The sequence below is a fragment of the Sebastes fasciatus genome, chromosome 12, assembly GCF_043250625.1.
Source record: "Sebastes fasciatus isolate fSebFas1 chromosome 12, fSebFas1.pri, whole genome shotgun sequence".
NCBI lineage: Eukaryota > Metazoa > Chordata > Actinopteri > Perciformes > Sebastidae > Sebastes > Sebastes fasciatus.
The window spans coordinates 15,656,604-15,670,038 of record NC_133806.1 but is presented as its reverse complement, the minus strand read 5'-3'; the positions used below and the strand labels follow the sequence as shown (position 1 = coordinate 15,670,038).

The following is a 13,435-nucleotide window of genomic DNA, read 5'->3' as shown; positions in this document are numbered from 1 at the left end:
AAAACAATTGACGACTCAACTTCACTGACGATGATTCGACTCATCAACTTTCAGATGGTAGCCCTAAATTATAATTAAGACTACTTACTGACATATTTGGACAAAAACAAAAAATTCAATGTAACGTTATTTGTTGTTTCTGTAAATTTATTTCCATACTATAGTACATTAAACTAAAACCAGTGGTTGCCTGGAATGCGGTAAAATGATTCAACTGTCTAAACATCTATGCAGTTCAGTTCATAGTAAATGAGCTAAAACATGCACAACACCACTATGGTCAACTTCAAACTGTATATGAACGTGCATGTGTTTGAAATATTAAGCAACAACATCGGGAAAATGTCACCTAATGTTCAGTTATTACGTAACATCCATTACTGGTTGGTGCTCTGCTGCTGCTGTAACTATCAGCTGCAGCTCCTGCAACGTATGAATGATGCCACCAGATCACCACTTCACTAGAACTGTATTGATCAGATAGACTATCAGCAAAAGGTCACCGCAGGGCATTTGTTTTATATGCACAGCTATTACAACTGTTGCAGTACCCACTTTATGCACATTAAACATTATTAAAATCTGCTTTGTAAAGTGAAGTTTAATAGTCTGAAATAAAAGAGATGTAGAGAATAGGCTTGAGACAGAGAGCCATGTGACACCGTGAAAGAGACCTACTCTGTGCCCTGGTTTCTAACCCCCGCTGATCAATGACAAGTATTGATGTCTCCACGTTTGCATTGTGGCATCGCAATCCAGAGGGTCACTTTTGAGGGTTTTATATCGTACACTGTGTCCACAGTGTTAATTAAACTCCCCATCATTAAATCCTCCAATCAAAGTTAGTGATGCATGAAATATGCCATATAGAGCAACATTATCTTGGGAACATTGTTTTACTAAAGCTGAACAGGAAATAGGACAGATCACATGTGACGCGGGAGGCAAGGAGAGTGACGAAATGAAGAACATTGTTTATTCAGTGCCTTTTTCAATGACACTGAAATAATATTCCCTGCAAATCTAATCGGGCCACATAACACCTTAATATGGTCAGATAATCTGGATAGAAAGAGGACAGGGGAGGTGCTAGAGAGAGAGAGAAGCACAATGAAAAAAGATAGGTGGTGAAAGTGGATTAATGTGGTCTTGCAGGAAAATTCTGAAAGTATTCGTCAAGGTAGATGCTTTGCTGTACTTTTTTATTTGGGTAAATTTAATACTAAGAATTCTTGTTAATTCAAACCGGTGAGAGTTATAATACCATTCGATTGGCTTCAACAATGTTGTCTGTGCATTACTCTACAGCTGCTTGTGGTCAAAGATCAGTGACTTATTTTAAAATAATCCACAAGCCCTGGATGATGAAGCACATTAGCTGTTTTATGTTTTCACCAATAGTTGGGTTATCATTTTGCCAACGAGTGCTGCCCGGTCAGTGCTTTATTTACATTTGCTATGGAACCATTATCTGCTTCTATAAGACTGAACATTGATGCAAGAGGAATTACATACTCTGCATAAGATTTTTTTAATTATGATTATGGAATTTTTGGGGTATAAAATACACAAGAGTGAAGAGTGGCTTTTAATAGATCACAAGCGTTAACCTCAGCTTTCTACCAATCCATTTGCTGGCCCCCAATAGGCTTTAAGTAATTAATTATAAAAAATCCCCCCATATCTTAAAAACTTGTACAGGAGAAACTTTGCTCTTTTATTTTAAGATGTTAAAAACATGTTTTGTAGTCACTGGCTATAAATGTTGTTTATACTTTGATTTGTGGTGTATAACTTTCATATGTTTCTGGTGTTACTTTTGAAGAAAATCATGGGGCAAGTAAATTGTACTTTAACAAAAAATATGGCATAAACAGTGTCCTAGGTAGGTAGTTAACCTTCTAAACTAGGTGGAGTATATTATTATATATCATCATTTAGCAGTTACAAAGCATGTTATAGAATGGTTTCAGAGCATCCAAAAATTGTAAAAAATACCCATCATAATTTCCTAAAGTCCAAGGTGGTGTCCTCAAATTTCAAAGTTTTATAAGACCACAGTCGTAATTAAGAAAAATATAAGACAAGGAAAACAAGATATTCTCACATTTGAGGATGTAGAACTGGAGAACATCACTTATCATACATAATTACCAATTATTTTTCAGTTAATTGACTAATCACTGCAGCTCTTGAGTGGCTTATTAATGACCCTAGCTCTGCCTGGTTAGTTGTTAATATCAATAAATATCCCAAATGTATGCTAAATTGTATGTAAAATAAACAATGTCCAGTTTAGTGACGTATCTATAGTATCAGAGGCTGGTGTTTGCAAAAGATTTGTTTGGTTAAAGGACCTACAAACATTAAAAGTCCCAACACATATTTCAGCCTTCATCATATAAGGCTGGGCTGCAGATCAGATGCTGCCCTGGGGGTCCTGACAGTGTGAAGCAACAATGCACAGTTTTCCCCAGACACCTCTGCATGTTATCTTATATGAGAAGTTATTTGAGACATTTGCCACCTCATCAGGATAAGACTAGCCAACACAAGGACACGTGTACCCTCACACTGCCTACACACACACACACACTTCCCTCATCACCTCCTCCAGCTACTGTCGTCAGCTGTCCGGCGACACTTCAACCCAATCGCAGAGATAGCGTGTTCATTTGGTCGAGTTGGCAGGAGCTACAGTAGAGGCCTCAAGGTCAGGACCAACTCATCACACATTTGTTCATTAACTGAACGTTGAGCAACACAAGCTTGGACGAGTTTGTTTTTATTATTTTGTGGAATTTAAGACCTTAAAAGACCAGTTTGAGTTCAGTTCCAATATTATTCCAATATATATTAATTTTAATATTAATATATATGTAACATTTAATCTTTCTTGTCTAGTCAATAATCTACCATGATTTCACCAATTTTACTACATTTAGCAACGTAATAAAAGCCTAAGTAGTTAATTTATCATATTCATGCATTTTGATTGTACCTATTAAATCCTGGACCGGTTTGCATTCTTTTCACCTTTATGGTATTTTCACAATGCTGAAGCTACAGTAGTGATAGCATAGGAGATGGATCTGAGGAAGTTATTCATCAGTTTCATGCATGAAATCAGTAATTTTCCCTCTCAGGCAGTAGTAGGGTATAACACCATATGCATGATGGTCCACCACGTCAGTGGACAATTACGCAGCAGACTCTATTTAAATTACACTGGCCAAAAGGATGCTCAACATTGCTTATTTATTCATTCATCCATGTGGAACATGTGGTTATGTCTCAGATATAGTGAACGTATTGTTCAGTTCCAACTGACTCAAGGTGAACACTATATTTCAGGGGTGTCTAATCTGAATGGCCAAGTCTTGCCTATCGACTGACTGCCGAATCATGTTTTTTGGTGGGATTTTTGCTCATTGATTGTTGCAATTTGTTGTGTGTAAGTGCGGCTCTGTCCGTACTACTGAAATGGAGTGGGGGAGATCGATAAACAGACCGACACAACGCGGTATCTTAGCCTGCTTGCTTTTCATGGTTGTAAATAAAACTTTTGAGCCTCCCCCTGCTGATATTGAGGGAGAATGGTTCACAAATTCTGAATATATTTATCGATCTGATAGTGCTACGTTCTTATGTGAGTGCTCTGATTAATAAAAGCATTCTTTGATTTTCAAACAATAGCCTTATGTTGTTGTTTAGCCTTTCTGGGGCAATCACCAAGATGCTGCACTGATGGTCGTGCAACTTAGTTTACATGGTGATTTATTCACGCACACTAAGGAGATTGATTGAAAGATTGATTTACTGTTTTTTGTTTTTTTTACAAAGCAGTATTAATAGGCTGATATTTTAACCAAAATAGGCTATATATCATGATTTATTGGGAGAAACAAGCAAGTCTATGTAAAATCAGACATTCAGCACCCCCATATAGCCAGAATGGAATGATCTTTTTTTTCATAACCACATTTTCCACCACTGCAATGATGATCTGACTGTGAGATTGGCGAATCAGGCTCATTAGTTTGAATAGTCAACTATTCGGGGTCACACCTTCTATATTTAAGTCTGAATAATTTAGAGGGTGACATTAGATTGGGGCGACTTGTACTACTTTTTCCCATAGTTTCCCAAATCCTGCTAATGCAATAACATATCCTGGGCGTGTTTATAGATATTCTTGCCACCTTCTATAACAGTAGTGGCTCTTACGTAAATCCTCAGAGGATTAGCAAAACCATCGGTGAGATTACCAAAGTCACGAGCACCGCTGTAATCCACAGCATATCGCCATCTCCACAGCAAGACATACTACCTCTTCACCCCAAACCAACCCAGAGTCCCTGCTCTATATCTCAGTCCTTCATCTGAGCTACAATCCCAGTCTCAACCTTTGCCCAAGAAAATCCCCTCCAGTTCTTCCAGTCTATTGGCTTTAATCCACTATTGTTTATTTATCAAAGATTACTCACCATGTGCCACTTGGTTTCCTGACCCAACATGAGGGCACTGCAGTTCAGTCCTTTTGGTAACTGACCTCTCCTCCCTTTAAAGTGCTATATCCATCAATATGTAGAAATTAGTCGTAATGACTATCAGCTGCACCTCACATGTGTGTCCATTCTTATAATCCCTGTAAAATATTTAGAATTACACTTGTGTTTATTGAGATACTGTTTTTTTTTGTCCTAAAGGTACAGAAATGATTTTCAGAGGGTACAAATTGGAAATGACTTAAATCTGTGTTTCTCTTCACAGGCTCCATTATTCCTCAGGTACATCTGGGTGAAGTTTTTCCCTTTGCCATGACAGAGTTTGGTTATTCAAGTTAAGGCTGTCTAAAGAAAAACTCCACAATATTTGACCGATGAAATAATCCAGAAACAACCCAAGGACTGCATGAGAGAAACCTAAGAGGTCGACTACAAACGGTAGGTTTCTGATCACCATCCATTTAGATATTTATCATATACAGCATACTTAAGATTTGAATTGGTATGAAATGTGAATACATGCAATTATTTTAAGACAATTTCAAGAAGCATCACTACTGAAGCATCTGTTTCAGCACAGTTTTGTAACTTCTACCTCACCTTTAATTGTCATTCTCTTGTTGTTTGTTCTCATTTCTTTTCAAGACAGGCAGTGCGTTAAACAAGAAGGTCCTAAAGCAAAGGGATACAAAAACAGATAACCAACATCTCAGTAAAGACAACCGAAAATCCAGCAGACTCTTTTCTTGACTTTCCCCCAAAGCTCAATGCTTTACTGAACATGTGTCATAAAGGGAGATCAACACACAAGCGAAGATGAACCCTTATGTCACGTCACACTTCAGGAGGGATCTCTTTCCCCATTTCCATTTGTTGTAGACTTTTGTATTCCCTGCTGTTGCTGGTTGAATGAAATAGCTTATTCTATATTTGTACAGTTATAGCAGTAGCTCTTTTGTTTTTCAGTTCTCTTTGTACTCACCACAGTACAGGTTTGATTCTGTCTACTGCTCCAAAGAGGATGCAGGTACATACTCGTAAGGATTCAGTGGTAGAGTTCTCTGGAAATGGTTGGGCAAGGTAATTACTAACTCTACAAGCATATCTTTTCAATTGCAGATATATTTGCACAATTTTTTTTTGCTTTATTATATCTATGGGTGTTGCATGCTCATGCATGTTTTTTGTTAGATTGGGTTTTTTTTAGCTTTTCGCATTGCATCAGCATTTGATAATCTTCTATTTTGTTTGTGGAATCTCTCTCTGATGTCCAGGTAGCCTTTTGTGATCTGGTTCAGAAATGATGAGTAAGAGACGACAATCCACAAATCCAGTTACGCTCTCAGCACCTCTCAGCTCTTTGGCGCCCAACATGCCAGAAAAATATAGATAACTCCCTAAGGTGACCTGTGTACTTACCTTTTCCCTCCATATGAATCTTCCACTTAAAGCTAAAAACACAAGTAGTGTTGGAGATAGATCAAAGTAAACTCTTTGTCTTTTGTTTTCTTCCCTTCTTTCTTATCTTTTGTCAGGCGTAGGCGATTTCTCAGCCGTAATGCTGAGCTGTTATGAGGTATGTCTGCTCTGGGAGACTAACTATTGCAGGTGATTGCTAACAGCCGAGTAGTTTGGGTCAATAATATTCAGTCAGTAAAATAAGTCTTCAACAAATTGGACAATGGCCATCAGACAGATGTGCAGACTCTTAGAAAGAAAATGTGAAATTGTTAAAGCAGTGACATGATTGAACAGGAAATGGCAAACAAAATATGGTTCTATCAGTTGGGACCCTCTTGTTGGGCAAAGGTGACATTTCCTTGACAATTTAATACTTAATTGTGTGTACTATATTCAATGCTTTATCCAAGACATATTGGCATTGAATGATGATGGTAGGCGTTTGATGTACTGAAAGTACTTTACTCTTTGTTTCCTCATGCCCATACCAAGGGGTTGTGAAACTGGAGAGAACTTGGATCGTAAGAACTGGCATGTTTTCTTTTTCTTTTTTGACTGCATGCTGGAAATGTTTTTATCATATCGTCCCATTTTAAGTTAATTTGGAGCATTTGTCTGTCTTGTATGCATCTTGTCACAATATTATAGAAGGTAGCGAGCTGTGTATCCTCTGTTTCCATCTCCATCCTCCTACTCCATTGCATTATCAGTTTATAGTTTTTATCAATTGATGCCTGCTTGAGGCTTCCCTTTTATTGTTTTGAACTGAGCAGAACCAATCCTGCATGCTTTTGTGATGTATGTTGAGGTCAATCCAGTCCTACCTCTCCTCGTCAAAAGAATTCTTGCAAATTGGGGGTCACAGAAATAGACTCCTTGGGCTGCTGCTGACATCCTTCTTTTCAGCTCACCTCACTCAGTGTGTATGATTTAAGGACATTGTCTGTTAATGAATGCACCCATGGACCGCCTTCAAGAAAGACCACTATCACTGAAAAGATAGACTCTACTGGGAAACATCATTATAAATTGGGGAAAGTAAGTGACTGATCAATGGTCTTGGAGGGAATTAACCTCTGGTTACCATTGGCCACTATGGGCTTGCAATTATCTCTTCATTAAGAAGGACTGAAAGACTGACTGTGTTGTTAGCACCACACACTTAATTGACTGTGTCAAGGTGCTTTATTGCCACGTCAACAATCAAATCAAGGCACACTGACGAATACAGAGCACCATAAGAGACTTTATAGTACATGATGGGAGCGGCACGTGTGAAACGCCGCTTCAGTGCTGTGGTGGACGGGCCAGTTGATGAGGAGGAGGTCATGAGGCTGGCACAGAGTGCGGCAGACACGGCTCGGGCAGAGGGGAGTCCAACGGGGTCAGGGACCCCAACCAGCCCCTCCCCGACCCATGCCCTGAACGGCATAACTCTCCAGATCAACACCAACAATGCACGGAGGCAGAGCGCCATCGGAGTTGGGGGAGACGCAGGAGAAGGTGGGGTGAGAGCAGGAGGAATGTGCGCAGGACCAAGGAGTGGAAGAGGCAGTAGTGTAGGAGGAAGAGGAAAAGGCCGATCATCCTCGGACCAGGATTCTCTCTCTTCCCCCTCCACTACCAACCGCCGGCGCGCCAGGCGCTCAAGCCGCCGGCCCCGACAACGCTTTGTGGGCAAGGACGGACGCTGCAACGTCACCTTCGTCAACATGAGCGAGAGGGGCCAGCGCTACCTCAGCGACCTCTTCACCACCTGTGTGGACATCCGCTGGCGCTGGATGCTGGTCATCTTCACCCTCTCCTTCCTTCTCTCCTGGCTGCTCTTTGGATTTGCCTTCTGGCTCATTGCCTTAGCGCATGGGGACTTCTCCATTCGGCTCCCCCCCAGCTCAGGTTCCTCTCCGGGATCAGGAGAGGCCGGATCTGGAGGAGAGTCTGATAGAGAAGCAGTGGCTGATGAGCCGTGCTTCTTCCAGGTGAACAGCTTCATGGCGGCCTTTCTATTCTCCTTGGAGACGCAGACATCCATCGGTTATGGCTTCAGAAGCGTGACCGAGGAATGTCCCCTGGCAGTGATGGCGGTCATTTTGCAGTGCATCGTGGGCTGCATTATTGACGCCTTCATCATCGGGGCAGTCATGGCGAAGATTGCCAAGCCCAAGAAGCGCAACGAGACACTGTTGTTCTCTGACACAGCGGTGGTGGCGCTGAGGGACGGGAAACTCTGCATGATGTGGAGGGTCGGAAACCTACGCAAGAGCCATCTGGTAGAGGCACATGTTCGAGCACAACTACTGAAGGTGAGTGGAGGGACATGGATAATGACAGTGATGAGAAAAGAAAGATATCAGAATGTTTGGCAATGATAAAAGAGAAAAGCCTTTCTGTTTTTGAGAAAAAGGTCAAAGAGGTGAATTGGACAGACGGGCAAAAGTAAACGATTGTATCAAAAATAGATGTTGCTACTGTGATAGAGATAGCGGTAGAGGAAAAAAGGTTGCAGTAGAGAGAAAGAGAGAGCGCTGAGACCATCTGGCCTGTATTCTGTGGACCGTAGTTAATGAGAGCTTGTTTTATTTTCCCTCAGGGGTTAGGAAGATTTACCATGGATTAACTTGCCCACTATTCTTTAACTGAGAACCATTGTCCTTATTCATCTCATTTTCCCTTATGTGTGCTGTATGTGGGTTAGGTGATTGTACTGTATGTATGTTTACCTTTCTGTCTGGCCTTATATGGGTAGTTTTAAACATGTTTCCTGTTTTTGTGAATGTTTTGTTATCAATGCTGTGTGTGTATACAAGATATGTGTGTATGCTGCCAGAGTTGTCCAGAGGGTCAAAATCTGTGGAACATTGGGGCTACAGCATAGACAATTTGATCTCTCTTAATAGCATGACCATATCAAAGTTCAAACAGGGCAGATGGGATTAAGTTTGCGAGGATCAAAGAAATACAATTCTAAATGCTGGGACTGGATATTGTTCCATAGTACGGGTTGGGTGAGTGATAAGCCTATGCATGGGTGGTATGACTAAAGACTGTCAAATTCATCTGAATATAATAACCAAATACTAAGCTTTTGGGTCAGGGTGAGAAATTTAATTTCTAAAGATGACCGTAGGAAATGGTGTCAAGTGTATTTAAAATTTTCATTTACAGTATTCAAGGTGACAGATTAATGCCCTCTTTTCTATACTGTTGTGTTGCATTTTATAGCCAAAATTACTTGATAATGTCCTGCCTGCCTTTTGCTGACGTTTGTTTCATATTGGAAATCGTTTCTAGTCTCCATTTCATATTTTCCCACGTGTAAAAATCAATTTTGCAACATCACAACATCTAATGTGGAAAGTTTAATGTATCAAATAGTGACTTTATTTTACTCTCCATTCCCAATTTCAGCCAAGGGTGACAGAAGAGGGAGAGTTCCTCCCGCTGGACAATATGGACATCAACGTGGGCTTTGACACTGGCACCGACCGCGTCTTCTTGGTCTCGCCAGTGACAATTGTCCACGAGATCAACGATGAGTCGCCCTTCTTTGAGATCGACCGAAAGACCCTGGAGAATGACACTGAATTGGAGGTGGTGGTCATACTCGAGGGCATGGTGGAGGCCACAGCCATGACCACACAGTGCCGCAGCTCCTATCTGGCTTCTGAAATCCTCTGGGGACACCGATTCGAACCAGTGCTCTTGGAGAGGAAAGACTGCTACCAGGTCAGAAAGAAAGGATGGAGAGCTATCCTTCCTTTCCCTTAATGCTATGACTGACGTGGTATCCATTACTTCACTATCGTTTGGAGGGGTGCATATAATAAGTGTTTTAAGCCACGGTAGTGGTGTGGCTCAGGGATGGCAGTGTTGGTCAGTTGGTCCACCACCACTTTAGTTATTAAATATCTCAACTATCAGGTGGATTGTCACAGACATGTACAGACATTCACGGTTCCCAGACGATGTATCTCAATGACTCCGAAGATCCCCTGACTTGTCATATAGCACCATCAACAGGTCAAAATTTGTATAAGTCCAGTACTTTGATTTATGACCAAACCAGAGGGCAACTACTGATTTCTGAAAAGTGAAGCCAATGTGGAAGTGCCTTAAACTTGCATTATTTTAAATGGCCATCAGGGGACGACTCCTCTGGTTGCAAAAAGAAGTCTGATTGTATAGAAGTCTATTAGAAAATGAGCCTACTTCTCACTTGATTTATTACCTCAGTAAACATTATAAACATGAGTTTAGGGTCTCAATCGCTAATTTCAAGTCTTCTTCAATACAGCATGATGTTCATTTAGTAAATTATGGTCCCATTAAGAGTCAAATAGACCATAAAGCAGGATATGCTTTAGGGCGTGGCTACCTTGTGATTGACAGGTCGCTATCATGGAGTTGTCCATGTTTTCGTTTTAGAACTTTAACCCTTTCACAGTGTGTTAAAAAAATTTCAGTGTGCTAAAAATGTCTTATTCAGCGTTCAGTTGCACTTAGCTTCACCCTGAGTCATGTCACTTCTGGTCGCAAAAAAAACAAGATGGCGATGGACAAAATGCTGAGCTCGAGGCTTCAAAACCGTAGTCCAAAATCCAATGGGTGACGTCACGGTGACTACATCCTCTTCTTATATACAGTCTATGGACCAAACACCTTCAAAATTGACATTCCCATCAGCCTCAGTTGTACTTTGTGTTAAGTGCTAATTAGCAAATGTTAGCATGCTAACACGCTACACTAAAACAGTGAACATGGTAAACGTTAACCTGCTAAACCTCAGCATGTTAACATTGTTATTGTGAGCATGTTAGCATGCTGACGTTAGCATTTAGCTCAAAGCATTGCATATACAGCCTCACAGACTCATCTTGTTACCTTTCAATAAAATATGTATTGAAAAATTCTCATCTTCTGTCCTTTTTGCAGGTGGACTACTCGTTCTTCCATCGGACATATGAAATCCCGAACACACCTTCATGCAGCGCTAAAGAGCTGGCCGAGCAGAAGTACATTCAAAGCTCGCGCTCGTCGTTCTGCTATGAGAACGAAGTCGCTCTGCAGCTCGTCTCCCCTGATGACGAGCCCGGCCCAGATCCTGAATGTCCCTCCCCACCGACCCGAAGGCAATCCCTGGCAGAACATCTCCACTATAACTGAGCCTGTGGGATAGGAGGCCTAAAGGGAAAAAAGACAAGAAGTTGACCCAGTGGTTTAGAGGAAGAACAGGCAAAACGAGAGGGTTAGACAGGTAGGAATGGGCAGACCAAGACAGACAGGATTAAAAGCAGATAGGGCCAGGATAAAGGACACGAAGCGCTGATTGGACAGGAAAGAAAGTCCAGAATAGAAGCAAGTCAAGAGATCCATTAAATGTTTGCAAGATTTAGGAAAGTACTACTATACAGATTAGATTGCACAGAGAAATAAAAAGGAAATGAACAGATAGAGAGACAGTGGGAGCTTTTGGGTCAGTCTTTTGGGGAGAAGGGTTACTACACTGGCTTAATTGTCTGATTGGTCCTGGCAATCTTTCAGGATCATTGAAAACTCGTCTGCTAAGTCTCACATCTGGTCTGTCACCACCACAACACGCCCATCTGGCCCATCTAATGCCTGACTGGCAGAATATACAGCAGCACCCCATGGTGGCTCTACCATGCAACTGCACCTCCAGTTTTCTGACCTGCGGACATTTCTGACCTCTATTTGAGGTGGCTTCTGTATGAAATGAATAGTAGTGTACCTTCTGAGGTACAACTCAGGAATGTCTTCCACTATGATGCTGATTTATCATTTAATGTTTTATTTTTCGTATGGTAAGTATGGATAGTGCACATCTTGGTGGGGGCTGTTGAGAATGTAGTTGAGTATTAGGCTATAGGCTACTTGTAGAGCCAAAGCAGAGCAACAGTAACATGGAGAAACGGCTGAAAACTAGCAGCGACTTTGAGCAGTTTTTCTATGTTACGTACTGTATGTTGTTTGTTTTTTTGGCTTTTTTTCTATGTGTCCTTCAAAAAAATGTTCACTGATTGTAACATTTGTTTCATTTAATCTAAAATTTTGTGTTGAGTTGAATGCCATGTGGTCAGAGGAAGCGTTGTAGTGTTTTCCAACACGTTCTCATCCCAACTCGTCATAACTGACGCTTTGTCATTTTGGTCGCAGTAAACACATGCTTAATGTCGTGAATTAAACAAAACTACTATAGTTAGCATACTTGCCAGCCCTCCCGATTTTCCCGGAAGATTCCCTTTTTTCATTGCCCTCTCCCAGTTTCCCCCCATGGTCACAATTCTTCCATGTTTCTCACGATTTACACACAAATTTTCACACCTTTTTCCCTTTTTGTTATCTCAACCTTTTTCTGGCATTGTACAGCATGTATAAGCCCTACTGTTTCCATCTGGACAACAATACAGCTACACCACATGTTGTTTCCTGGCGGAAGAGACCTGCGCACAACCGCTCGCTACTCAACAGTTTGAGCTGTGCTCGCCACTGGGTTCACCAGGACCCCCAGACCCCTCCCCCCCCCTTTGGTTTCAAAATCCCCCCTATTTTTGAGGTCTCAAGTTTGGCAAGTATGATAACTAGGTTTAGGACAAAACAGCATAGTTGGGCTTAAAACCACTATGTTACAGTGAAAATTACTCTGAACGTTGGGAACACGGGACACACAGGACATGAACAACGGTCTCCTGGATGAAAGCCTTTTGTTTCTTGGACCCATCCACCTCCCCTCCCGCCCGCCCTGTGTCTCTTTCACTCTTTAAACTACGTCACCACAGCTCTTTCCCTGAGCGCTTAATATTGACCCGTATGGGTTTATATTGTACTTAATGGAAAGCCTGGTGCGTCTCATACCGATGCTAAAGGGTGCCTTTGGTGTCAGAATCGAACGCCGACGGCTGTGACAAGGCGTCGGTATTTGACGCCCTGGGAATGAGAACGGGCTGTGTTTTCAGACTACTGCAGTGATACACAATGACAGATGATGCTGGCTGTGTCCAGACTAGTTAATTACTATACATTCTTTCTTGCACTACGATCTACAGTATCTTCTCATGTCCCGTGTTGCTAAAATCAACCACACTGTATTGTTTTGCTCTGTTGCTTTTGGATTGTAGTACTTAGTGACTGACATTATAATCTTGTAAGTGTCTTGGCACTTGGAAGATGGAAGATGGTTTGGACTGAGACCAAGGTTAAAGGGGGTTGCTGTCATTGACTCTCAACGCACAGGAGGCCTAAAGTCACCTCCAACATCACTAGAACATAACTGAACTGAGGGGGAGAGGTATTGTGATGACGGCTTGCCGTTTCTGAATCTCTGAGAGATAAAACATCTGTCTAACACCTGCACAAGCGGATGAGGATTGAACTGGAAACTACACCACGTTCATAGAAAACGATTCTGTATTTCTGTGCCCATAAAATCACGTGACACCCTGACTAAA

At 41.5% G+C, this 13,435-nt stretch overlaps 1 protein-coding gene across 5 annotated transcripts in view; it reads left to right on the top strand.

Moving 5' to 3' along the window:
• kcnj14 (potassium inwardly rectifying channel subfamily J member 14) overlaps nt 1-13,435 on the top strand; it is a 40,502-nt gene extending 27,067 nt beyond the window's left edge. For 2 of the 5 annotated variants that reach the window (XM_074653502.1, XM_074653501.1), the window contains exons 2-5: nt 4,774-4,946; nt 5,158-8,272; nt 9,378-9,695; nt 10,902-13,435. In XM_074653502.1, the coding sequence (XP_074509603.1) occupies nt 7,226-8,272; nt 9,378-9,695; nt 10,902-11,132 (1,596 nt within the window). In that variant the 5' untranslated portion in view covers nt 4,774-4,946; nt 5,158-7,225 and the 3' untranslated portion in view covers nt 11,133-13,435. Of the gene's footprint in view, nt 1-1,106; nt 1,181-4,773; nt 4,951-5,153; nt 8,273-9,377; nt 9,696-10,901 lie in introns of those variants that run through there. The other 3 variants (XM_074653503.1, XM_074653504.1, XM_074653505.1) reach the window with 3 other exon arrangements.